Below are 22957 nucleotides of genomic sequence, written 5' to 3'. Positions count from 1 at the left end.
ACGCTGTTTCCGCAATGTATTTGGATACAGCATCACACAAACGGTATTTAATCGGAGAAAAGTTTATTTCAATAGCATAGCTTTACGATTTGAATGAATGAATTCGAATTTTAAGAAACGACGAATATATATGATAAGAAAAAGAAAAATGAGAGGAATATCCTGATTCCAGATTGCTGTAAGAATTTTACCACCCTCATGGGCAGTACGAGGTTTTAAATTCATTCTCCTGGTCAGCAATAACGGGAAACTTGTTCAGCGGACACACCCGGATGCTCATGCGCAATTCCATAAATTGAACATGGATCTCTTGCACGTAGACGCGAGGAGCAGCCAGCAAACGCCAAGTGAGCGGATTGAGTGGGTTGGTCCGATAGGCCCAGGTGAGCAGCACGCGGAGAGGTTTGGTAACGTACCTTCCAGCCATGATGGCCGAGTAGTTGCTACCAGGCTCGAAGTACAGAGGGTCCTTGGAGAAGTCCATCTTTCCCGAGCGAATGTTTCCTTCGCCTTGTAGCTCCACAGACATCTTCCCGATTTCCCCTCCGTGGATAAGGCTCTCCTCGTCGCTGGATAGGCTCAGCGTGACGCGATAGTGTGACCCTGCAATGACATACGTGTTGTAGTGGGGCATTTACAAAACTGCAGCAAGCGTAGTAGTGCACTTACGACAATATGGAGATTCGTCGCCAGTGATCATGTATACGCTCAGCGGTTGATTAGGATTTTTCAGGATCCCATTCTCAATTAGCCGACTGTAGCTGTCCCTTGCCTTCAGCCCAAACTCGATGCAGTAGTGGCCGTCGGCGTCACAATTGAAGCACTCGCCACGCAAGAACTGTGCATACGAAGAGCACCCGATGCCTACGAACGGACACTGGGGGTTCAGCACACTGTCGGTGAAGAACTGGTGACAGCGCAGATGGTTGCACCCGAAGAACTCCTGGAACCCCCAGAAGAAGGACTCGTCGTGTTTACGGATGAACTTTGTCATAGGGTCGTTGCAACCGGGTTGATTGTAGCCGCCGTTCGGGTAAAAATCCACATGCCCGATTGGTTGATACATGCCGAGACCGCCCTTGCTCACCCACTCCGACCCGTCCGTATGAATTATGTCTACAAACTTCGCATCGCTTCGGTCCAGCCGCACCAGTGGATCGGTATCAGAAAACAATGGCTCGGCGGGATCCAGTCCCGTAATTCGGCCGAGTTGTATTCCGAAGTCCTTCTGCAAGTGATAACCGGCGTACCCACACAGGTGCGATCCTAGCGAGTGTCCCAGCAGATGCACCTTGTCCAAGTTTTCCATGTTCAGTTCCTCCTGTGGAGAAAGGAAAGGAAATTCTTTACAATCAGCTGCCAAACCACAGTCTCGTAACCCGGAAGACCTACATAGAGCATGTAAATCACGTGAGCCGTGATGGCCCCAATCACCCGGATGTTGGCGCAGCACTGGGTGTACGGTGGGTTCGAGGCCTTCCGCCAGTCGATCACCACGCAGCTCGCCGTCCCATCCGGATCGTTATCGATGAGTGCATTCACCATTTGCTGAATCTGCAATCGATTAGCGTAGCGATTAGTACACAATCAAATCTGCTGATCTGCTCGAATATTCTATGCACTCTCGCTTCATCCCTACCCAAGGGCGATCGCCCGATTCGATGTATCCGTGGGTAATGAAGTAGATGCGCCCCTTCGGGTTGATACCAAGCTTCCTCACACCGGCCGGATCGTTGATGTCAATAAAATTCGGATGGTCGGTGTTGGAGCGCACGAATACCGGATATCGCACGTCAACCTGCGACGGTGACTGTGGATGGTAGGCCACCGGTCGCTTTTCGTCCACCCAAGGGTAGGTAATCGGGAAGCACCCGTACACACCGTAGCACCGAACCTCTTCCGGCAGCGAAAACTCACCTGCAATGAAGGACAACGTGGTAAGGAAGTCACTGGCACAGGTTCATTCACTTTTCTCTCGCACAAATGTATCAAGGTCGCTGTAACCTGACCGACACCTACCAGTAGTTTGATTGGTCTCTGCACTTAACGTTTTATTGTGAATCAGATTGATCAACGAGTTGTTGTACTCATGGTTTGCCATGTAGAGCATTGTTTGGAGCAAAAACCCGGTGGTATTGCTCAGCTCCATGGTTGATCGAGGGTCAAAACGCCGGTTGAACAGGACACTCGACAATGCTCTCCCTGAAGGTTCGTATTAGCTACCGATCGCTCGACTGTCCGTCCCTCAACTAATAGCAACACGGCGGCGAAAAGGCTTTCAGCGGCCCGTCAGAGCTACAACATTAAAAACCTGTGCAATGCTGCAAGCTGATGATGATAGTTAAAACAAACCCCGTCTCACGCTGCCAGATTCACAATCGACACCCTCCATAGCCCGGACAAAGAGTACTGATAACGGGCCGGATTCAAGCGATTGAGTCCTAGAAACAAATTGTGAAACTATAAAAAAAAAACACGATCGTTTACCAACACCGCTCAGGAGGCGCACAGTCCAACCCGGCGCAAACAAGTTTCGAAACTGCTCCAAATCCGTTCGATTCGGCACGATGTACTAGAGGTTGAAGTACAAATTGTTTTACTGGCACATGTTTTCGCTCTATCCATTATCAACAGGCAATTAAACCGTGAGTAGAACCAAACCGTCCGTCCACAGTGCTACAATGTTATTATATGCCGTTATTGTTATTATATGTTAATCAATAAGGTTCATCACGCATAATAAGGTCAGATAAAGCTTGTTTTGTTTTTCTATTCTAACCAAATTTATGCTCGAAGAGGATAGGATAGTTTTTCACGATCTACATTTTTAAAGCGTCAAGGTCATTAATTGACCAGCGTGAAATCGACTGCATTTTTTTTTGTTCAACATACAAAAAACATTGCGTAATGAGCGTTGACAGCGTATTTTTAGATAAAGAATGAAGATCGTTTTGACTATGCGATATAGATTATTGATTTTTAGGATGACCGTTATCAGTAACATTTCCTTTCATTTCCTGTTTCACGCGTGCTGATTTGAGTTGCTCCACGAGGCTGTAACAACCCGCTATTGGAGAGGAAATCAACGAGAGAGACTGTTTCCAAATGCCTCATGATTGCGTAGCCATTCCGTGATGGTGTTTCATTCCAATAGCTTCCGTGGAACAATTCACGATCGTAGCAAGCGATTGGCCTGGACTTCATTTACGTCACTGATAATGGCAAACACACGACCAAAGTTCAAGTCCCAACAAATGTTGATTGATAGATGCGTCTGCGCCACGAGCTTTCCATTGCGTTTCTTTAAACCGTAGCGTACGGATCGGTGGCTAATCGGGGCGAAAGTCGGATTTTGACATTTGGCCGTCTTATCGTGACGGCCCGTTCGCCTTGAATCGGCGACAAACACAGTACGCAGACCCCACAATACGCAGTAGTTTGATTATAGGAAGGTAATACGTATATTTAAACAGCTTACATATTAATACATTGCATTGATAAGGCTGACGGCTTCTAAAGGCCGCCTGTGGTAGATGGATAATCGTAGATGAATATGAATGATGTTTCTTAAGAGGTGAGGGTTGTGATTTTTCGCCAAATTTACACTCAAACCATGGGCCTCAACTTATGCTTGCACTTTGCCTCAGACACCTGGCTTAGCTCGTTGGTGGTGACTGGTTGGTTGTACGTTGGGCACATTTTCGCCTGAACGTGTTCCGTCAACGACTGCACCTGGAGGTGCTCGATGAACACCCGTGGGGCCGTGAGAATGCGCCAAGTCAGCGGGTTCAGCAGGTTTGTATCGTACTCCCATCCAATGGTCATCGACTTCGGATGGCCGCTGCTGTAACCGGCAATAACGCTCGAGTAGTTGTGGCCGGGCTCGAACAACCTGTGGGAGAAAAATATATTTGTTAGGACCATTTTGGGGAAATGCTATTGTTTTTAATATTGTATGCTTACATCGACTGTTCGTTGAAGAATATCTTCTCCGATTTTACACCCCCCGGCCCGTGGATGTACAGGAATATCTTGCCTATCTCCGCCCCATGAGCGACGCTCTCCGGTGTGTTAGAGATTCTAACCGTTATCTTGAAGTTCTCCGTCAGGTACGGCTCGCTTGGTCCGGTCTTGAAAAATAGCTGAATCGGCTGGTACTGCTGCGGATTGATGATCCCTTGCCCCACCAACAGGTTGTATCCCACTATGCTGCTCAAGCCAAACTCGATACATGACGCACCCGCCGTTGGGTTGGCGATGTTGCAGTCGAAACACTCGCCAGCGTTATACTTGTCGTAGGAGCTGCATGCCACTGTCGACACTGGGTTTGTAATACTTTCTATGAAGTAGAGATAGGCGCGCGAGTGGCTGCAGCTGAAGAACTGGAACATCTCCGAAACGAACCGCGTGTTTGGCTGCTTCCAGAAATCGCGTCGGCAGCCGGGCTGGTTGAAGCCGCCGTTCGGGTAGAAGTCCACGTGGCCGATCGGCTCGTACAAACCCAGCCCAATCTTCGGCACGAACGGTGTGGCATCGCTGTGGATAACATCGACGAACTTTGCATCGCTGGGGTCCAGACGCACCAACTCGTCCGTCTCGGTGAAGGCAAGTTCTGCCGGATCGAGCCCCGTTATTCGCCCGAGGCGTAAACCAAAGTTTGTTTGCAGCGTGTTGCCAGTATAGCCGGAGAGATGCGCTCCAAGCGAATGTCCTATCATGTGCACCTTGTCCAGATTCTTCATGCCAAGCTCTTCCTGTAAAATAACATCAAAGGATGATCAGTTTCTTTTCAGGTTACCCAGACAAGCGGAATAATCATGCGGTTTCTAAAACATACGTGTATCATATGAATAATATGTGCAGTTATTGCTCCCACCAGTCGAATGTTGGCACACGCTTGATTATACGGCGGATTTGAGCCCTTTCCCCAGTCGATAACGATGACGGTAGAGCGCGGATCCTTATCCAGCAGGAGGTTTAACAATCGCTGAATCTAAAGAAGAGGTAAAGCAAAAGAAAACGTAAGAACAGAAATATGCCGACAGTGGAAGAAACCAGCACACCCATTACGTACCCATTTCGTTTTGCCAGACTCCAGAAAACCGTGGGTAACGAAGTATATCGTCCCATCTGGGTTGATGCCGGTCGTATGCGCCGTGTCCGGGTCATCGATGTTTAGGAACTTGGGATACGTCCGGTTCCCACCGTTGAACACGGCAAACCGTACATCGATTTTCGACGGTTCCTCCGGATACAGGGCGATCGGACGCCGGACACTGGTCCACGGGGGCGTTATGGGAAAGCAGTCGAAGATGCCATAGCACACGACATTATCCGGATCTGAAAAATCGAAAATTCAGTACCCTTGTGTTGGTGCCGGACGCGAAAAAGGACAGTAATCGCCACAACTACTTACCTGCACGCACTTCCGGCGTATCGTTGTGAACGAACCCACCAAAGCTGTTACTAAAAAAGAGTAACGTGGGAAACAGCAAGCCGGTCTCGTTCACCATCACTAGACCGGAACCCAAGGGGATTTGGTCGAACAGCTCAGAATCGTTCCTTTGCACCAATGGTCTTAAGTAGTTTATTCAGTTGTAGTTTATGTTTTAGTGTTACTTCTCACGGATACTTGCTAGTGATGAACTTGTAAATCCAAACGTTTGATTGTGATGTGATTGAGGCCCGCTCGTAAGCTCCTTTTCCCGAAAGCAATACCAGCTGCACGTGTCGATTCTACAACATCCGGTTACACCTGTACTTTGTTCTCTCAATCGACCCGACCGACGCAATTCTTGACAGCTAAATAACTTTCACCACTGCACCACTTCCGCGATGCGCTAATAATAGTATCGTTGTGCCGATGAAACCCTGTTGGCTCTTCAGCTATCAGCGTTTAACTCCACTCGCTCCGAGCAGATTCCTGCGACTGATCTGTCGCCGGCTGTCCCTGCTCTTTAAATAAAGTGGCCCGTGGCGCCTTCGATTCCTTGCGAGGAGGTTCTCTTGCGCATCAAACGGAGCGGAACGACGGAAAAAGAACAAAACGCCGCAATTACAGTGCGTGCCACAAATGCAGCAGCAGTTTGCGAAAGCTGGTGCTTCAAAACCATCTGCTTACCGCGAATGATTATTGATTGGAATAGCGGGAAACCGAGCAATTTAAACCAATCCTATCTTTTATTAGCAACAGGACATTCGACGATACGCAACCTCCGATTTTTACAATTTAGCTAACAGCTGTCTGACACTGTAATCAAGAAGAACAATGAGAGCGAATATAAACCATGTGCGAATGATTGTAGAATCCAATTTCTCAGCCCGCTTCCCATGTTTTTCTCCGCTCGTAATTTGCTGGGCGGCGCATCAAACGGGGGCCAACTTTTACTACGTTACCACCGTAACCCAAAGAAGTAATAAACGAAGCAGCTTCGTTCTTTTTAATTAGCTGATGCTGGGGCGCACCACAAAACTGAGCGAAACTTTTAACAGAATAATTGTACGGCCAAACCGGCGCCGTCCTCGTCACGAAACTCATTGCTTTAAGCTGCTATCTCAGCTGTAGTTATGCGGTTATAACTTATCGTTCTATGCCATTGCACTCTGATACTCATATGACTCCCGGAAATTTTGTTTTAGAAGAATACACTTAAATGTGTTCATGAAAAGGAAAATGCCTAGAACGGGGAAAACTAATGATGCATCATTAGCCCAGGTTTTACACTCTTTCCTCAAGTAGAGTGTACCGGAATGTGGACGAGCTTCGTTTGTTTACACGGTAGAAAGTTACACCGTGGTATTCGCCCGCAAAGCTTATCATGATTACAAAACATCCACCCACAACTACATTCCATCGCGTAACGCTGGAATCTTCGAGTTGGCCCCCGAAATCACAAAAAATACCTACTTACTGCGAAGTAAACCGCGCGGATGCAACAATATCGGTCAATACCAAAGTTCACTTCGATGCCCGTTGGCCCAAGGAGCAAGAATCGGTTCGCAACCGGATTCCCGAGAATCGCGGCGCCAACGACAGACAACGTGCGAATCGCGGTTTGATAAGAACGAAGGGTACCCGCACACCTCTCACGACTCCGTGACGTCAACCGAAGGCTGCTGTACAATGTTATTGGTGCGAAACCAGCAGGAGGGAAGTCCGTCGATCCCATGTGCCGGCACAGAAGAATAGTGAAAACACCCCTCACGTTGTTTGTGTTGTAGAATTGTTTATTGTGAAATAGAGGCACATTTCCCGAGCGAGAAACATTCGCATGATGTTATGAACAAAGTCGTACTCTAAACCGTTAGTATTGACTAATGAAAAGAAAAACAGGATGCAAATAAATAAGCAGTAGTAGAGGGGTAGTTGAATGTTTAGTGAAGTGGAGATATGATTAGAGAGAGATATATAGGTAGCGGGCGGAATAATGACCGTTAATGGAACTGGCGTGTACGTGGTGCTGCCAGGCAATCGCCGGACGATGCCAGGTATTAAGTACTATCCACTACTCCGACAGTGGGCGCTGCAGGACCAACTCTATCTTGTCGCCAGCAGCTGCTATCAGAGGCACGGTTAGGCAGCAGTCAAAATCTTGAGTTTTGGTTCCATTTACCTGCAAAACAGATAGAACAGGAGTGTAACGGAGTGTTAGTTGGTGATTACCAGTCAACGTGTACCTGCACGATGCGATCGAATGGTTTGAGGAGTCCAGCCAGGTCCGCCGGGCCACCGGATCGTATGCGATTGATGTAGACGCCCCGCTCGTACAGGCCGTCCGATACCGAGAACCCGTAGTCGTCGTACACACGATCCTTAAACAGCGTCACGTGAAGCGTCCGGTAGTTGCCCGAACCGGCACCAAACGAGTTGTTGGATGCCACATCGTTGCCGACCGATGGGCTGCGTGGTCTGCGCTGAACGGCCGCGTACACGGCTGTCTGGGACTGGCCGGGCTCGGTCTGCATGCCCGTTAGCGGCTCCGTGCGGGCTATCTGCAGGTCGACAACGTTCTCGAACTTCTGCAGCAGCTTGGTGGCTGTGGTTAGTGGTACACCGGCGATACTCTCGCCATTGATGGCTAGCAGACAGTCGCCCACCTTGAGCTGGCCGGTGTTGTACGCGATTCCACCCTCCGTGAGGGCACTGATCTTGATCGGTTTCTGCAGATCTTCGCTTGCGGCAAGGGTAATCCCAAGTGGGCCACCGTTGGGCTCTAGACGCACGCTAAACACTCGCTGATGCTTCTGCTGTTGCTGTGGCATGTGAATCGCCTGCTGGGACTCGTCGCGGGGCGTCGATGTGGCCTGCTGATGTTGGTCCACGGATCCGCTCGAGCCGAATCCGACGTAGTTCGTGTTGCTTATGTTCATCGATGCCATCTTGTAGTGCATGATGTCGTCGTAGCGTTCGCCTTCGCCCGGCTCCCCGTCGTTGCTGAGCATATGTGCCGGTGGCAGTGGCAGGTGCTCTGTACTACCGCCCTGTGTGCTGGGTGCCTTCAGCGTACCAGTGCTTTGACTCGTACCAGGCGCCTCGTAGGAACCGGTGTTGCTCCACACAGGGCGACGCAGTTGCTCGTCAAGCTGGTACGAGTCCGAGTTGTTCATCCGCAGTATCGACGCATCCGCATAGCTTTAAGGACATGAGATCGCAATTCAAATGTACCTGATACTCACAACACTATACTCAACTCACCTGTTTCCGTAGCCGAAGGCTGCGCCGACATCCTCAACCGTGCCATAGATGGCGCTTGGTTTCGGTTGCGCGTCAAACAGGAAATCTGGCAACGAGTTCCGCTTCACCGTGAGCGTAATGCAGTCGTTCTTACTTTCCTTCAGCAGCAGGTCCAGGTTGTAGTGCTGCAGTGGGCGACCGTCCACCGCCATTAGCAGGTCGCCAGCACGCAGCGAGCCCGTCCGGTGCGCCGCACTACCCGGTTTCACCTCAGCAATCACGAACGAACCGTGCGCGTTCCCGTTGACGGTGATGCCGAGGCCACACTTGCTCTGCTTCAGCAGCTTGATGTTGAAGACGCCACTCGACGGCACGACCGCGTCAGCCATATCGAACTCAATCTCCAGCTCCACCCAGTTGGAAGTCTGCGGTTGATTGTGGTACAGGTTGGCGGCCGTCACCGGACCAAAATCGCCCAGTATCTGCCGGACGGCATTTGCATCGAGGTTGCACATCTTGTTGACCGCCACGATCCGGTCGCCCTTCTGCAGGCAACCCGATCGCTCGGCGACCGAGTCCGGCAGAATCTGGGCGATGACGAAGCCGCGCCCGCACGACGTCTTCGGCCCGAGACATATGCCCGAGCCCTGTGAGCAGTCCAGGATGATGTGAATCTTCTCTATCTTGCATAGACCGACCGTGGGATGCAGCAGCCCATCCTCAGCGGTCTGTGGCAGTGAACTCTTGCGTAGAAGCCGCCGATGTTTGTTGCTAGCAACGTTCTTCCGCGAGTCGACCGTGTTGAAGCCGTTACGAGGGCTCGAGTAAGAAATTCCTTTTGGAAGAGATGAGTTTATCTATGAATCGTTTCCTAACCCAGGGTCGCCCACTCCATCATTTGAATAAATTTAAAATAGTTTTAATCTAAACTTTGATTATTGAACCAATGTATTACTACAAACAAGAATGCAAGATATACAATAAGAGATTTACCATGGTGTTGAAGAATAGTTGCAGGCAAGCCAGGCTTTCTTCCACTGTTGCCCCCATTCACGCTGGATCTCTTCCATTTCGATACGAGAGGAAGGAAAAGTGTTTGAATTACGGTCACGTTTGCACCTCCTCCTTACAATAGCCCCTTCGTCTTCGCCTCGATGCTCGATCCGTCCCCTTCTAAAAACTAACCGCAAACCCTTTTGGCCAAACCCTTGTCATCTCTTCACTCATATTTGCGCACGCCGAAAAGATAAAATTAGCAGTCCACGGTAAGCAGCCAAAACAAACAACGAAGAAAAGAAAAGTCACCGCGGCAAAACCCTGCCCTTCCGTTACCTATACGACGCGTCCCAGCCTCCCTTCGTGCGGTGCCCGTATACGTACACTCTTAAGCACATCATTTTATTTCGAATACAGATTTATTACCCACCTCTTGGGCGGCTTCTTGGGCGTGTACCCTGCCTCAGTGTCATTGCTCGGCGTCGGCGTTCTCTGTTAAGATGCAGCTGCCTCACGCTGTATAGCTTGAGTGATCACTTCGTCACGCGACGCGCACGATCATCGCCAACGCAACTCCCCTCAGAACGTTAGTCGTCCTCAGGCTCGTAAAGTCACATATGCGTCCGATCGGTGTATGCCTGTTTAGTGCGTAATGTCAATGATTCTCGGAAAAATGTCGGGTTGAATAAAACCATCCCCGAGCGGGATGGTGGGGAGTTGAGAGCACCCCATCCACCTCCTCCTCCTCCTCCTCCTCCTCCATCCCATCTCAAACCCCCGCTGACGGTTTTTCCCCGGTTTCGCTGGCGTGACGATCGATGTATGGGGAAAACATGGGCAACGCAGACCACTCTCTGAGCTAAACTCCCACACGAGCATACGCTAGCAGTAAATATGCGACAGATAAATGGATGGAGCCAGGGAAGTGGAGGGAAATAGGACGCAATGGCCCAAAAGAGCGAAAATAAAAACGCATACACACGCACAACTACTACAGGACGGCGGTGGCGGCGACGACGGCGACGGCGGCAGCGGGATGCGAACGATGATGGCGGCGTTCGAAGCAAAACAACGCCATTGGAAGAAAACAAATTATAATGAGGCTAAAAATAAAACTCTTCCCACCTTCTTCCCATTGGGGTGGGATCCTTCGGCACCCTTAGGGACTCCTGCGGCAAGAACCTGAAGGCAAAGCGCGCGTTTTCGCTCGGTTTCGAGAAGAGCGTGCCGGCCAAGCGCAGGGCCCAAACTCGTCTCAAGACGCCAGACTTTCATGACAGAATGGAAAGAAATCCCCTTTTTCCGTTCGTTTGGCGCGACGTACCGGAGACATCCAATCAAATGTTGCGCCCTCCTAAGCCCTAGTTTAGAACGCATCTGATTTAACTCAACACCATATTTTCCAGGCAATCGTGCTCTATTCTAATGGGGAAAACGGGTTTTCATTTGCTTCAAACGGGCGCTCTGATGCCCCGTTCTGGATCAACTCACACCCGGGCATAATTTTCTCATCCGGCCATCATTTATTATGTTGCGAGGCCCCGTTAAGACAACGCCGAAGTACGCCTGGTGTGCCGAAGTGTTGAAACAATACAACTTTATTACAACCATACTTGCGGCTGACCCTAACCCATGTTCAGCACATGTAGGGTTGATCTTGCGAGTTGAGATTTCCATGTTGCGAGCAAGGTCACGATGGTTGTGGCGAACGAAAAACGCTGAAAAGTAAATCAGTCCATCTCATACAGCGTGCGGCTCTCCGTAGCCGATCGTTTACACCCTCTAATCAACCTAATTCACGTCAGCTAAAGTCAAACCCTCGACGCAATGCATCATTTTTCGAGCAGCAGCGATCGGGACCGTGCTCGGAGGGTTTATTACGCGCTGATGTGTGCGCTGGAAGCGTGTTTTTGTGTGCGCACATCGTCGTCGTCGTCGTCACGGTGTGACAGGAAATGGTAGAAGAGAGTGACGAAGAGTAACCCCGGGGTGGAAGACGCAGAGTTGCGTTATAATTAAAATCGCGCATCGAACGCGCGAGTGGATCTGAAGTGGAGATCAATGTCCCGTATATGGCTTATCCTAGTACTTCATGCATCTTACAACCCTTAACTTTGAAACTATGAGGTTTCTTAACAACACTAGTTTACCGTTGGCGACGTCATGCTTACTTACCACGGCGTCGTACAAACGTATGGGCCGGCAGAATGTGCAGCTGGGTGTAGCCTTTAACGCAGTTAGCATCCAGCAGGGTGCTGGCCTCCTCTAGCGTGCACACGCCACCATCCACGACCATCTCGTCGATCGACAGTATCTGATCGCCCACTGTGAGCGCTCCGCAGCTAAGTGGGAAAAAATACGGAGAATTTAGGCAGCGGCCCGCCGGAACACCGACCGCGGTTGTGCTTACCGATCGGCGATGCTGGCCGGCAGGATGCTGGCGATGAAGATGCCGTCCGGCTGGACGTCGTTCAGCTTGTAGCTGCTGTGGTAGATGTCGTTCAGGTTAACCGCACTGGAGTAGTTGCTGAGTATGAGGCCGAGCTTCTCATTGAGCGGCCGCTCGATTTCCAGCAGCAGCGGACCCATGCTCAACTCGACCGTCTGCATCACCGACACGTCGTACTCGATCGTGAGGTTCGTGTAGCCCGAAACGTGTGCATCCTTCAGTATGTGCTGCGCCTCCGAAAGGCTCTTATTGAGCAGCGAAATCTTCACGGAAAGGCGAAAAGCGTGTTAGAAACTCCCCCTCTCCTAGTATAAATTGATTTCCAAAACCTTCATGGTTTTGACTACATACATTGTCGACGCGTAATACTCGATCGCCTGGTTTGATCTGACCCGTCTTGAACACGGGCCCATTCATGCGGACGTTCGTTACCACCAGAGGGTAGTCGCCTCCACCCCGCAGCGTCAACCCGAGGCAGCCATTTTCACGCTCAACCGTAATCTGAGCAATCTTCGTCGTCACGCACAGGCTATTCTGGGAAACTGTTCAGTTCGATCAACAAAGCAAATCGGAAAGATTGAAAGACGAAAGCAAAATGAAATCTAGATCGTAGCCTAGACCAACCAGGGATACCATTGGAAACTAGACAAACTCACTGTACTCCGGGAAGGAATATTCGATCTCAATCACGGCCGGTCCGTCACCATGGCACAGGATACTGAAGATGTGCTGATTTGTCAGCCCAATCGTGGAGATACCGTCAATCTGGTGAATGCGATCTCCCGGAGCAAGCAAATCGGCTACCGGACCACTGATGGACTCCACCACTGGGGGAAATGCCAGGTCGCTACGGTCTGGAAATGAAATAAAATACATTTGTCGCGTGAACGAATTCATCCCAGGTTGCAAACATTGCAACCAGTCGTTAATAAAACCGCATGATGTCTCATACCCGCTAGCACGATTCCGATTTGTCCGTTGTCTCGTGGTATAGAAATGGTCGCATACGTAGTGCCACGATCCGCCGCTAGGCCGGAATCTTCCGACTGAGCGGGACTCATCGCGCGGTCACTTGCTGAAACGGAACAGAGCGAAAGAAAGAATCATTTCAATTAGTCATAAGTACAATCTCGGAATCAGTCGTCCAATTACGTTGAAATGTCTTTTGATTAGCATAATTTGATTTGGTTTGGTTAACAATTTGACCTCTAATCAAACTTTTCAAGCCAATTTCTTTGCCGGTATGGTTTCTCTTCTAAATGTGAGCATAAAGTGTATGAAATGCATATTTAGCACATCAATATAATAACTACTACCTTTAATTTTTTATTAAGTTGAGAAACGCTTTTTAATATGGAAAATTCTTCTGCTCGGCACATCAATAATTTCTTCCTCGATCTTAATAGGATAAATAATCCGTAAGTTGTTTTCATTACCAACTTTGTCCAAATTTAAAGCCAATCTCGTTTGCATCATAGAGTCGAATGTAGTTACATGCCACATTGCACAGACAGACAGACAGACAGACACAACAGAAGTAAAAAACTCAAGTAGCTCCGCTTGGAATGTTCTTGACTCACCGAGTTCGAGAACATCGTAAATTATTTGCGTTATAAATGTGGTATCTCCTACAAATAGACACTTTCAATTACATTATATTTATACCGGTTAGGCAATAGTGCGTCTCCATTATTCTTCCGGAAAAAGGAGAAAGCCATGGCTGCTGGCGCAAGGGAGCAGAGATATATTGGGAGATTGAAGATGGAAACGAAACTCCGTCTGCGTTGGAACAGAAGCCTGAGTTTATCTGGCACCATAATTGCACCCCGCACCAGTCGTTTCCCCTTGCATGATAAGAAAGAAAAAAACGGGGGCCGGCTTTAACCCGTTTCCGTTTGGTCATCGCCGTTCGGTATGTGGCCTATCTTCAGATCAATGATTGATGAGAGTGCGCTGACCGAGCGACCCTCGCATGACCGGATGGATGGGTACGTTCTTGATGTCTCCAGCCACCCCGTCGTGAAATGTGAAAAAAAACAAAATGTGAGGCAAGCTGCAACCCACGCACTTGCAAAACGAAGATGTCTTCGCCTGCTCCGAGGGTGTACTCGGCGTACTGCGTGCGTTGGAGGATGGGCATACACTCGACAGCCGATGGTTTCATCTCGAAAATAGCCCTTATTATAATAACTAATACGGATCAGCCGAATGAAGTACCCCTTTCGAATTCACCACCCCGTGGAACGGGACGTAAGCCTTTTCCTGCAAGTCGCGAGTCGCTGTTCCTTCGCATGGCGTTCCAAAATTGTAATTCATCTGAGCCGTAAAACCCGCTCGCCCGACGATATGCAGGCAGCAAAAAAAAAGGGCCAGTCCGAATGGCATGCCAGCAGTTTTCGGCGACATCGAGGCGAGAACGGCCGGCACCACTGGAGCCATCGGGTAGTTCGGGTCGCGCCTATGGAACTGTGCCAAGTTTACCATTTTCCCCTGGTGTGTGGACTCTTCCGGAGCATTGGACTCGCTGAGGAGGCAAACAAAACAAATCGGTGAAAAATATAACCACACTACGCACGGACTTTTACACTTTTCTTTTCCACTTCTTGTCATTCACGACGTGCACGCTTTTCCGGTACCATGTTGCCAAACCAACGCTGATCGCTCCGTCGGCAAAAACAAAAACACGAAAACGTTGGCAAATGCAAACAAACCCGTGCTTCCGCGTCATGTGCTACTTCCTCGAAGTTTTCCTCCCGAAACACAGTCGAACACCGGCGAGACGAGTGTCCTATGCGTCAGCCTCCGACACCCGACGGCCAAAAACCAACACGGCTCTAAAATACATCCACTTAACGCGCAAAAATCCGCGTCATCCATGAATCAACCTCGTGAGCTCGCCTCATTACACAATACATTCTGATTCAACGAAAATCAAGTCCCATCTCAATAACCATTCGACGGTTTGCTGCGTTTTTCAATCGGTGTAAAAATAAAAGGGTTTAGTAATGAGTGAGATCCAAGCAAAATTGTGGCATTGTTGTTTTTACTTTTTAAATTTCCAAAACCTCAACACCTCACCTCACGCAGGAAGCATAAGCGAGGAAAAACTGACGACAGTTGATTCAGAGTAATTATTCCCTTTTTAAACAAACATATTTTCTAGTGCATATCTTAGTCCCGACGATCCAACCTTTTAGTTTAAAAGTCTTTTAATCTTAAATCGACAAAATAAAGTCATGTTTTATACAAGTTTTGTTGGTAATTGTAATGCAATGCAAAGTAATTGCTAGCGGCTCACTTACTCGCAAATATGTTTCCGGATGAGTGCTGCACCATGGCCACCGGCACTCCAGTTCCGCCGTTCAGCTCGCCCGGACCTCCCGCCGACCCCTGGTTGATGAAGGATGTCTCTGCGCTGCTATCGTCCAGGCTGCTGCCATTTCCGGCGCTGCCGCCGCTGTGCGTGCTGCTGCTGTTGAATTTGCACGTTTTCGCGAGAATGCCAGCGCCTTTCGTGCTGCCCGAGCCCGGCACGCAGCTCGTCGAGGTGGTCCCGGCGGCACCGGAAGCGGCACCGCCACTCTTCTTCGACTTCCACAGCTTCATGACTTGCGACTCACGACTCGATCACGCCACGATCTCTTTCTACACTGCGCTTCTCTTCGTTCTCACACTCGCACACACACTGGGCCTTGTGATGTCTTTCGTCAATGCCAGCCGTTAAAAAAATACACACCCGTGCAACTTTAGTTCCGCCATTGCTGCAAAATGATGTCCTCTCCAAGACTGGCCAATTGGCGCACTGTTAGCAAACACATGGACAGCTGCGTATTATTCAACGTGAACCAGTGCTCGAAGCTCCGATATGCAATTTCCACTATTTTTCCCGAACTTCCCGACATCGATCGTCTCCGCGGTGTCGCCACGCAGCGCAGTTTTGAAGCACGACTGTTTTCCTCCGCCCAGAGCGTGCGTGGACGAGCCCCGTAGGAAGCGCAAACTAATATCTAATGGAACGAAAGCAAGCACAAACGCCTAACGCGTGCGATGCGTTAGCGAAGTTTTTCTGGCGAACGAGGCAAGGACGGGTTTTCCAACCGTTTATAGACATTTTCTTTTTTTTTTTGTTTTTCCCCTCTACTCGGAGGTCTATTTTTACGGCCACCGTGCCGAGAAGCAGGCACAGGTAGAAGGAAAACAGGCGAGCGTGCACGATGCGTCACGATGGAGTAGGATAAGTCACAAACGTAATTGATCACAAACCGTGAGCTGTGACACACGCTGCATCTCCGGGGATCGATCCCGAGTGCAGGGGAATGTGCATACATAAAAGCACAAACACATACGCATGTGGCTGGAATTTCACGGGCTCGGGATGACACTCGATCGAACAGGGGTTGAGGGTGCCTGCGAGACTAATCGTGCGTTGTATTGTAGACAGGCCCGAAGAAGGGCACCGTCAGCTGCACGCAATGTTCCCGGTGTGCTCTGGAAAAAAAAGGTTGCGCACCATATGGCTCGTCTGGCCCAGAGGGAACCGGGGATCGTTAACCAGACTCCGCGTGACGATCGACGGTGGAATCCCTTTGCTTTTACTTAGCGGGAAGTGGGAGTCAATTGGTATCGCTATTGATTCTACTGCCTCCGGAACAGAACGGGCGGGGGCGGAAGACAACTTTAAAAAAATACACACACACACACCTCTACAAACAAGCGCGCACAATGTGTCACGAAACACACGCATGGCATGCAGTCGGGCGCATGGGTGGGAGGGTGGGAAAACGGTGTGGTGTAACGCGTGGGGAACACCGAACAATGCTCATTGTGTTCCAGTTGATTGATGGCAGTTTGATGGGCGAATTTCGGTGCGCCATTTCCGAATGATCGGATTTTTCCTGGCGCTTCCTGGCACGATCCTGACTTGATTTACTGTCAGCGAAAAAGAAAAGGGTTGCATGATGGTTCTCGTTCCGTCCGCGCCACGAAACAACACACACAAAACACTGAGCACGAGTTAGCGAAAAACATGACATAGAAAGAAAGAAGAAAAGGAAAAAGAAAAACAAAACACAATACCGAGCGCCACCCCCGAAAAACTAACCCACACCTAGTTAATTCCGCTCGCTGGCGCGCGCTGTTGGAAAACTGGTCCGCACCGACGGCGTGCGCGATCGAAATGTTTCGGAGTGTATTTCGGAAACCAACGGCAAGGCAGGCAGCCAGCTCTAGTGGCGCAACCGAGCCGACATCGGTACACACACACACACACACACAAGTGTCGCGAATGAGAGCGATATGTTGGCTGCCCGCGAGAAGAGATGATGCTCGCCCGAACGTGTGTTCTGCCGGGGAAAACCCCCCGTGGTCGGCCGCGAAGGGTGGAACGATTTGCGGGAGGGATTTGGTCGCCAAGGAGCTGGCGCGCGCGTGAGTGTGTGTGTAGATTATTATTTTTGGTGCTTTGTCGCGGTTCTGGCGACCAAACGGTCCGTGACCGGTAAAGACACGATGGCTGGCCCTGACGAAACGCAACAACATCCATCAGTGGTTCTACAGCGATCGCGATAAAAGATTTTGTTTTTTAAACATTTGAAAAAACGCCATACAATATAAGAATAGAAATACATTTGGTTCCCTCTTCGTATCATGGTGTACTTTCTGACGCATTGCATGCTTTTTCTAAAAGTGCATCTGAACTGCAGCAGTCCTTCCACAAATCGTGGTTCACTACCACTGCAGTGTTTATGGCCGTCTTCTATGTGGCAAGCGCTTCTTGATCGATTCGAGCGAGAATACAGAGCTATGGATATGCGTGCCCAACATACGTTAGAGTGGAGCGAAAGAGAACGCAAAAGGCACTGGGAAAAGGAAAGTACAACATTCTATGCTACAATATGGTCTTAGCATACAACATTTTCTTGCATACGAGAGAGTGGCAGGGCCCGGTACCAACCAGACTCCAATCTCGGTACAACATACTATGAGTGTATTGCCGGTGAAGGGCTCTAACATCGGCAACAAATTTCACAGAAGACTGCTTTCCATTTACAATTCTTAAGTTGCGTACGATATTGTTTGCTATTGGCTTTTCTTCTTTTTAAATTTTGAAGTAATAAAAACCGTTATAAAACATCGTTATGTCGCTTTTATAATTATTTTTTACGTTCTACATAGTGTTCAATTAATTACGCAGGAAAACGATCGCCATTATATGTATAGTGATGATTTTATTTGTTCCACCAGTTGATAGTCGTACAGTACAGTACACTATCCTTGCAGTAAATGAGTCTAATTCAATATACATCCAGTCAACAAATATTAACATTGCACGGAGGAGTATCAACTAGCGGAGCAATTTTCAATAAATAAATACATTACAACGCGTACGCCGCGTACCTACTGATAAGTAATAAATTGAGCATTATTCCGATTTTGATCTCATTCACCTATCTAGCAGTATTGTTTACTGTTCTACGAGATCCTGCAATGGATCGTGGACTAAAGTCATTGTTGATACCATTATTACCAAGATTTGATGTCAGTCCGCTCCTGGGCTTGAAAGGCCTCGGAAAAACAAACGAGCCGGTGTACAGCGCGTCGTCACCAGGGCCCTCCGCCGCCTACGATTGGCGCGTACAGTGCATCTACTAGTATGCACACAGTATGCCTTTTTGCTAGGTATTTAGATTAAATAAGTAAACTCTAAAACGGATTTAGTTTAATCTTTGTTAGTTTCGCGAAACGAAACTGCAAACGGGTACCGTCGATAACTATAGCGCAGAACAACTTTAGCAAACAGTTTCGATAATAACATTTAAGTGCTGAATTATAACAATAATCACCGGGTACCATAAAGATCTTAGACATTCATTCGAGACACTAGTAAACACGCACACCAAAAGTAATTTAAACTACCACCCTAGCTTATAACAAAATCGCTACAGTATAATTGCTTATCCTCTCGTCTTCGCTTATCCCGTCAGACTGCTCTCGTCCGACCATGGTTTCCTCATTCTCGATTGATTAATTATTGATTAAAGAATATTGCAATAAACCCGAGGAAAAGAAATGTGTGTGTGTGTGTATGTGTGGATTGAGAAAGAAAAAAGCTGTACGACAGCTAACCTTAGAACGCTCCGTGAGGTTTAATGAAGACAATTTCATGACGAAGTACGAATAGAATAAATAGGATGACGAACGTGAGACACAGGGAGACTCTTTAGATAAATATTCATTGATATGAGTATGATCATGCTTGATGCTCATAAAGTAGGACATAGGTTATTTCTACGACTGGAACATAAGGAAACGGTGAGCACGGTAGCGGTACACTTACTCCACAATCTCACTGGTTACTAGCGTTAAGGTCCATCGGGCGCACAGCAGCACCACCAACAACGGAAGCGCTGTGCCGGGAGCGGAACAAACGCAACGTCATCCAGGTTGCAATCGAGTTCATCGGTGCGTTGTGGCTTGCCGATCGGTTAGCGATCATCTCCTTCTGCAGCTGGTATCTGTACAGCAGCGAGCCGGCAATAAGCGCGGAAATGATTGTCGCCGAGATGACCAGAATAAAGAGAATGCTGAAGCCCGGCACTGGCATGCAGATACCGTACACAACCTCCTCGGTAATCTTGCCCTGGAACACGGTGACCGCCTCCTGCTTGCTGTCGGGATTGAAGGCCAAATCTGCCTCCGAAATCACCTCATAGATACCGCTCACGCCGATGTCCGCCGAACGGGCCGCACGATCGACCACGCGTACCGAGCGCCGCTGACGCACGTGCGAGCCTCCCGTCGAGGTGTAGTAGCTCTGGTTTTGCACATCTTCCGCGTCGAGGTTGAGCGAGCGTGGTCCAGCCACCGCCGGCAGTCCCATACGCTTTTCGGCGTCCATTTGGCGCGGTCCGTGCGGGAACTTGTCATCCTCCATCGGCGTGCCAGGGCCGGGCATTGGCTTTGAGCTGAGCTGTTGCTGCTGGGGTGGATATTTGCCCGGGCCCATCCCTACGCCTGGCATGCCCGGCATGCCCGGCATACCGGGTGGCGGACCATGCATCATCGGTTGCGACTGTGACTTTTTCATCATCTCCGCCGACATGGTCGAGTGGTCACTTAGGAACAGCGACTCGATATCGTCCATCGGTTCGCGCCCTTGATGATGGAACTGCAGGTAGCCATCCTTCTTCTTCTGTACCATTGGTCCGGGTCCAGGCCCTGGTGCCGGCTTTCGGTACTGGTTGAGATGCTTCTCGGTGTGAATAATATCATCATAGTACACGTCTTGTGCGTTCATTCCGGAATCAATTTCAGCTTCGGCCGAATCAGCCAATATGTCGTTGCTGTTCTGGTTCACCAGCGTGTCCTTACGCTCGAGCAGATCGTTCTGTTTGAGGCCACCGGCCGGCAAACCGCCCGGAGCTCCTCCGACCGGCACCCCACTGTGCTGGCAGTGATCGAGGCAACCGTGACGGCAGATCTCCACCTTGCACTTGATGTGCACGCTTAGAGCATCCGGGAACTTGAACGCGTGGAAAAACGCATACGTGATGACGGACGCCTTATCATCGGGTGCACGTGCCTTAAGGAAGCGGGAAATCATCTTCGGGCGCAGCACGCACCCGTACTCGTCCGAAAGCTTTATCACGTGCCCGGCACCGTCAGAGGCAACGCACGACTTCACACGCATATCGAACTCACCGCGAAAATCGTTAATCGCAACCACCAGCGTCATTGTTGAGCCGAGCGGCACGATGCCGCTCACTGCTGGCGCCCATGGTCCTTTACCTTGTTGAATCTCCATCCAGCAATCCACATTGTCTCCTAGACATGGGGGTGAAAAGTATAGACAAATTAACACCAAACCAACAGTATACCAACTTAGCATCATAATCTTACCGCGGAAGTCTAGCTGTATAACGTCAAGATCGGCTATGACCATCGGCGGCTTGGAGGCAGTCTTCTCGTAATCGTTGAACCACTCACAACGCAACCGCTTTGCCTCGTCCCACACCTCGAGCAGGTCCTTGTCATACTGCACCACGACCGTGTTTTCGTAGAACTGTCCGTTTAGATCAGGTTTCGTACCGCACCGTGAGTACGAAATGCGGAACGTGAAAAACGTCTTCCCCGTTGACGGCGGCACGTAGATGCATCGCGGGTCACTGTGTTGCCCTAGGGAAGGGTGCAAATACGCCAGGTTAGAACTTGCGTGCGCTTGATGTCAAGTTTATGCCACCGGTTAATCATTTACCTTTAGAGCTTACAATGCCTTCAAATGGAGCCGAAAAGGATAGATGCACATCCATATGATCTTTACCACACATCACCTCCAATGCCGTTATCGAAGGCATTCCATCCGGACGTTCCACTGGCCATATTTCGTTCGTCGGTGCAGCTAGACGAATCTGAAACAGGAGGCAGCGTTAGAAATGTTTATTTTTAACTGAACTCATTGGAACACGTTACGCCAATAACAATGTAAAATAAAGCTCTGTTCAGTGTTCAACAGGAACTTTGATCGGACACCCTGAATTGAAGCTCACCAACTGAAATTTCAAACATCTTCCCTTCTGAAACCTGTTCTATCATTTCCGTTGATATGATTGTAGCTATTCGCCAGCCTTTTCAATGAGCACGTGAGCCGTGGCAAACGTGCCAACGCATTGACCTCGACCGCATTTTAATGCACGTCCATTTTTTGAACCGTCTAGCACACATAGGGCCTGGAATAGCTCTCCATTCACCGGAGCAGAACGGAGAGATGAAAGTCAGTAACGCCAGGCAGCGGATGAACGTACCGACCGAAAGGTAAAGAAGGCATTCCGAGTTGACCAAACATGTCATTATCGGGATGTAGCGTGTTTTTATTTATTTCTTCATTGTGTTGCGCGCCCCAATTGCCACCAATATGGGGGCGTAGGTATGGTGGGTGAAGGACTTTCGTTTGTGGCTGAGAAGACTGGAAAGTGGAAGCGAGGAAGAAACACGAGCGAACATTGTGATGGGGAAACAAACGAAAGCAACGCCACATAATTTGGAGGTTCGCCGGATGGGAAATATTATGAAATTAGCATGAGCTGGCGTATTTCGCTGGGAGAGCTATTTCAGAATATCCTCGGTGTTGTTTTATCGAGCCATTTCTTGTGCGCGTAGTTCGTCTTCCAGGCTACAACTTTCAACAGCTAGCTATCGTAAAGCTATCTCAGGGAAGAGGATCCACTGTTGCTTCTTAGACATTCTTCTTATCAAGACTTACCAGGTAACAGAGTGCGATCAGAACAATCCGCTGGGCCCTGGACTGGCTAGGCCCCCTGCCGTAGCTCCACATGGCTGGAGCTGTTTCTGTGTGTACGGGTCGATGCCAGATGTGCACGCTGCAGTAACGCTATCGCACTGGTCTGGAGAACCTGATAAAAAAATGGAAATAAACATGAACATGAAGACATTAATAGGCAGAACATGGGAGAGAAGTTAAATTATTTCGCTACATCCCACGGCTGGTTGTTTCTTCTTGAAGTCACTTTCACTTGGACCCCTTGGAATTGAAATTGAGCTGCGCACACGGTAATGACTAAGCAAGTGGTGTAATGTATACCATTTTATTCGGCTGCTTACATGATGATAAGATACGCGTCAAATTTTAAACTAGGACAGTAAAACAGGTTACCATTGCTGTCCACTCGAACCAGCCAGACGACTCATGAAAGAATCGACGCAGCATATTCGTCCAAATCGTCAGTCATAAATAGATTCAATAAATGGAACGTGATACAGTTTCGTCGCCATACATTTGACTTCTTGCAACGTTAAAATTAGATGGCCCCAGCTTCACCAGC

The 22957-nt window shown here is 49.2% G+C and overlaps 4 protein-coding genes across 4 annotated transcripts; all 4 read right to left on the bottom strand.

Annotated features, from left to right (window-relative positions):
- Window positions 1-196: 196 nt before the first annotated feature.
- Window positions 197-2149, bottom strand: LOC131268746 (pancreatic triacylglycerol lipase-like). The gene is made up of 5 exons (XM_058271024.1): window positions 2020-2149; window positions 1640-1917; window positions 1393-1554; window positions 670-1321; window positions 197-603 (listed from the first exon to the last, which is right to left on the bottom strand). Exons 1-5 carry the CDS (start codon window positions 2147-2149, stop codon window positions 197-199), a joined length of 1629 nt encoding a protein of 542 aa, XP_058127007.1.
- A 1457-nt stretch (window positions 2150-3606) lies between these two features.
- On the bottom strand, window positions 3607-5513 carry LOC131268744 (pancreatic lipase-related protein 2-like). The gene is made up of 5 exons (XM_058271022.1): window positions 5417-5513; window positions 5075-5340; window positions 4838-4993; window positions 3964-4754; window positions 3607-3892 (listed from the first exon to the last, which is right to left on the bottom strand). Exons 1-5 carry the CDS (start codon window positions 5511-5513, stop codon window positions 3607-3609), a joined length of 1596 nt encoding a protein of 531 aa, XP_058127005.1.
- A 1732-nt stretch (window positions 5514-7245) lies between these two features.
- On the bottom strand, window positions 7246-15725 carry LOC131269072 (glutamate receptor-interacting protein 1). The gene is made up of 9 exons (XM_058271389.1): window positions 15422-15725; window positions 13072-13194; window positions 12776-12973; window positions 12471-12661; window positions 12081-12382; window positions 11846-12012; window positions 8696-9509; window positions 7678-8632; window positions 7246-7613 (listed from the first exon to the last, which is right to left on the bottom strand). Exons 1-9 carry the CDS (start codon window positions 15723-15725, stop codon window positions 7506-7508), a joined length of 3162 nt encoding a protein of 1053 aa, XP_058127372.1. The 3' UTR covers window positions 7246-7505.
- A 3739-nt stretch (window positions 15726-19464) lies between these two features.
- On the bottom strand, window positions 19465-22449 carry LOC131269073 (uncharacterized). Its single transcript, XM_058271390.1, has 4 exons — window positions 22378-22449; window positions 21373-21526; window positions 21018-21293; window positions 19465-20942 (listed from the first exon to the last, which is right to left on the bottom strand). The coding sequence occupies exons 1-4, from the start codon at window positions 22447-22449 to the stop codon at window positions 19465-19467; spliced, it is 1980 nt and encodes a 659-aa protein (XP_058127373.1).
- Between the last annotated feature and the right edge of the window lie 508 nt (window positions 22450-22957).

This window comes from Anopheles coustani, chromosome X, assembly GCF_943734705.1.
Source record: "Anopheles coustani chromosome X, idAnoCousDA_361_x.2, whole genome shotgun sequence".
In the NCBI taxonomy this organism is placed as follows: domain Eukaryota; kingdom Metazoa; phylum Arthropoda; class Insecta; order Diptera; family Culicidae; genus Anopheles; species Anopheles coustani.
Note: the sequence above shows the minus strand (reverse complement) of the source record. Positions and strands in the feature narration are given on the sequence as shown.

Bases quoted from the DNA above. Each gene is read 5' to 3' on its own strand.
- LOC131268746 (XM_058271024.1), bottom strand. From the start codon at position 2,149: ATGGAGCTGAGCAATACCACCGGGTTTTTGCTCCAAACAATGCTCTAC. The intron at 1,555-1,639 runs GTAGGGATGAAG...AATCGATTGCAG, and splicing joins AATCGGGCGATCGCCCTTGG to ATTCAGCAAATGGTGAATGC. The intron at 1,322-1,392 runs GTAGGTCTTCCG...CTTTCTCCACAG, and splicing joins ACGTGATTTACATGCTCTAT to GAGGAACTGAACATGGAAAA.
- LOC131268744 (XM_058271022.1), bottom strand. From the start codon at position 5,513: ATGGTGAACGAGACCGGCTTGCTGTTTCCCACGTTACTCTTTTTTAGT. The intron at 4,994-5,074 runs GTACGTAATGGG...CCTCTTCTTTAG, and splicing joins AGTCTGGCAAAACGAAATGG to ATTCAGCGATTGTTAAACCT. The intron at 3,893-3,963 runs GTAAGCATACAA...TTTCTCCCACAG, and splicing joins TTCTTCAACGAACAGTCGAT to GTTGTTCGAGCCCGGCCACA.
- LOC131269072 (XM_058271389.1), bottom strand. From the start codon at position 15,725: ATGAAGCTGTGGAAGTCGAAGAAGAGTGGCGGTGCCGCTTCCGGTGCC. The intron at 12,662-12,775 runs GTGAGTTTGTCT...CGAACTGAACAG, and splicing joins ATATTCCTTCCCGGAGTACA to TTTCCCAGAATAGCCTGTGC. The intron at 12,013-12,080 runs GTAAGCACAACC...TTTCCCACTTAG, and splicing joins CCGGCCAGCATCGCCGATCG to CTGCGGAGCGCTCACAGTGG.
- LOC131269073 (XM_058271390.1), bottom strand. From the start codon at position 22,449: ATGTGGAGCTACGGCAGGGGGCCTAGCCAGTCCAGGGCCCAGCGGATT. The intron at 21,527-22,377 runs GTAAGTCTTGAT...CTCCTGTTTCAG, and splicing joins TGATCGCACTCTGTTACCTG to ATTCGTCTAGCTGCACCGAC. The intron at 21,294-21,372 runs GTAAATGATTAA...ACCCTTCCCTAG, and splicing joins AGGCATTGTAAGCTCTAAAG to GGCAACACAGTGACCCGCGA.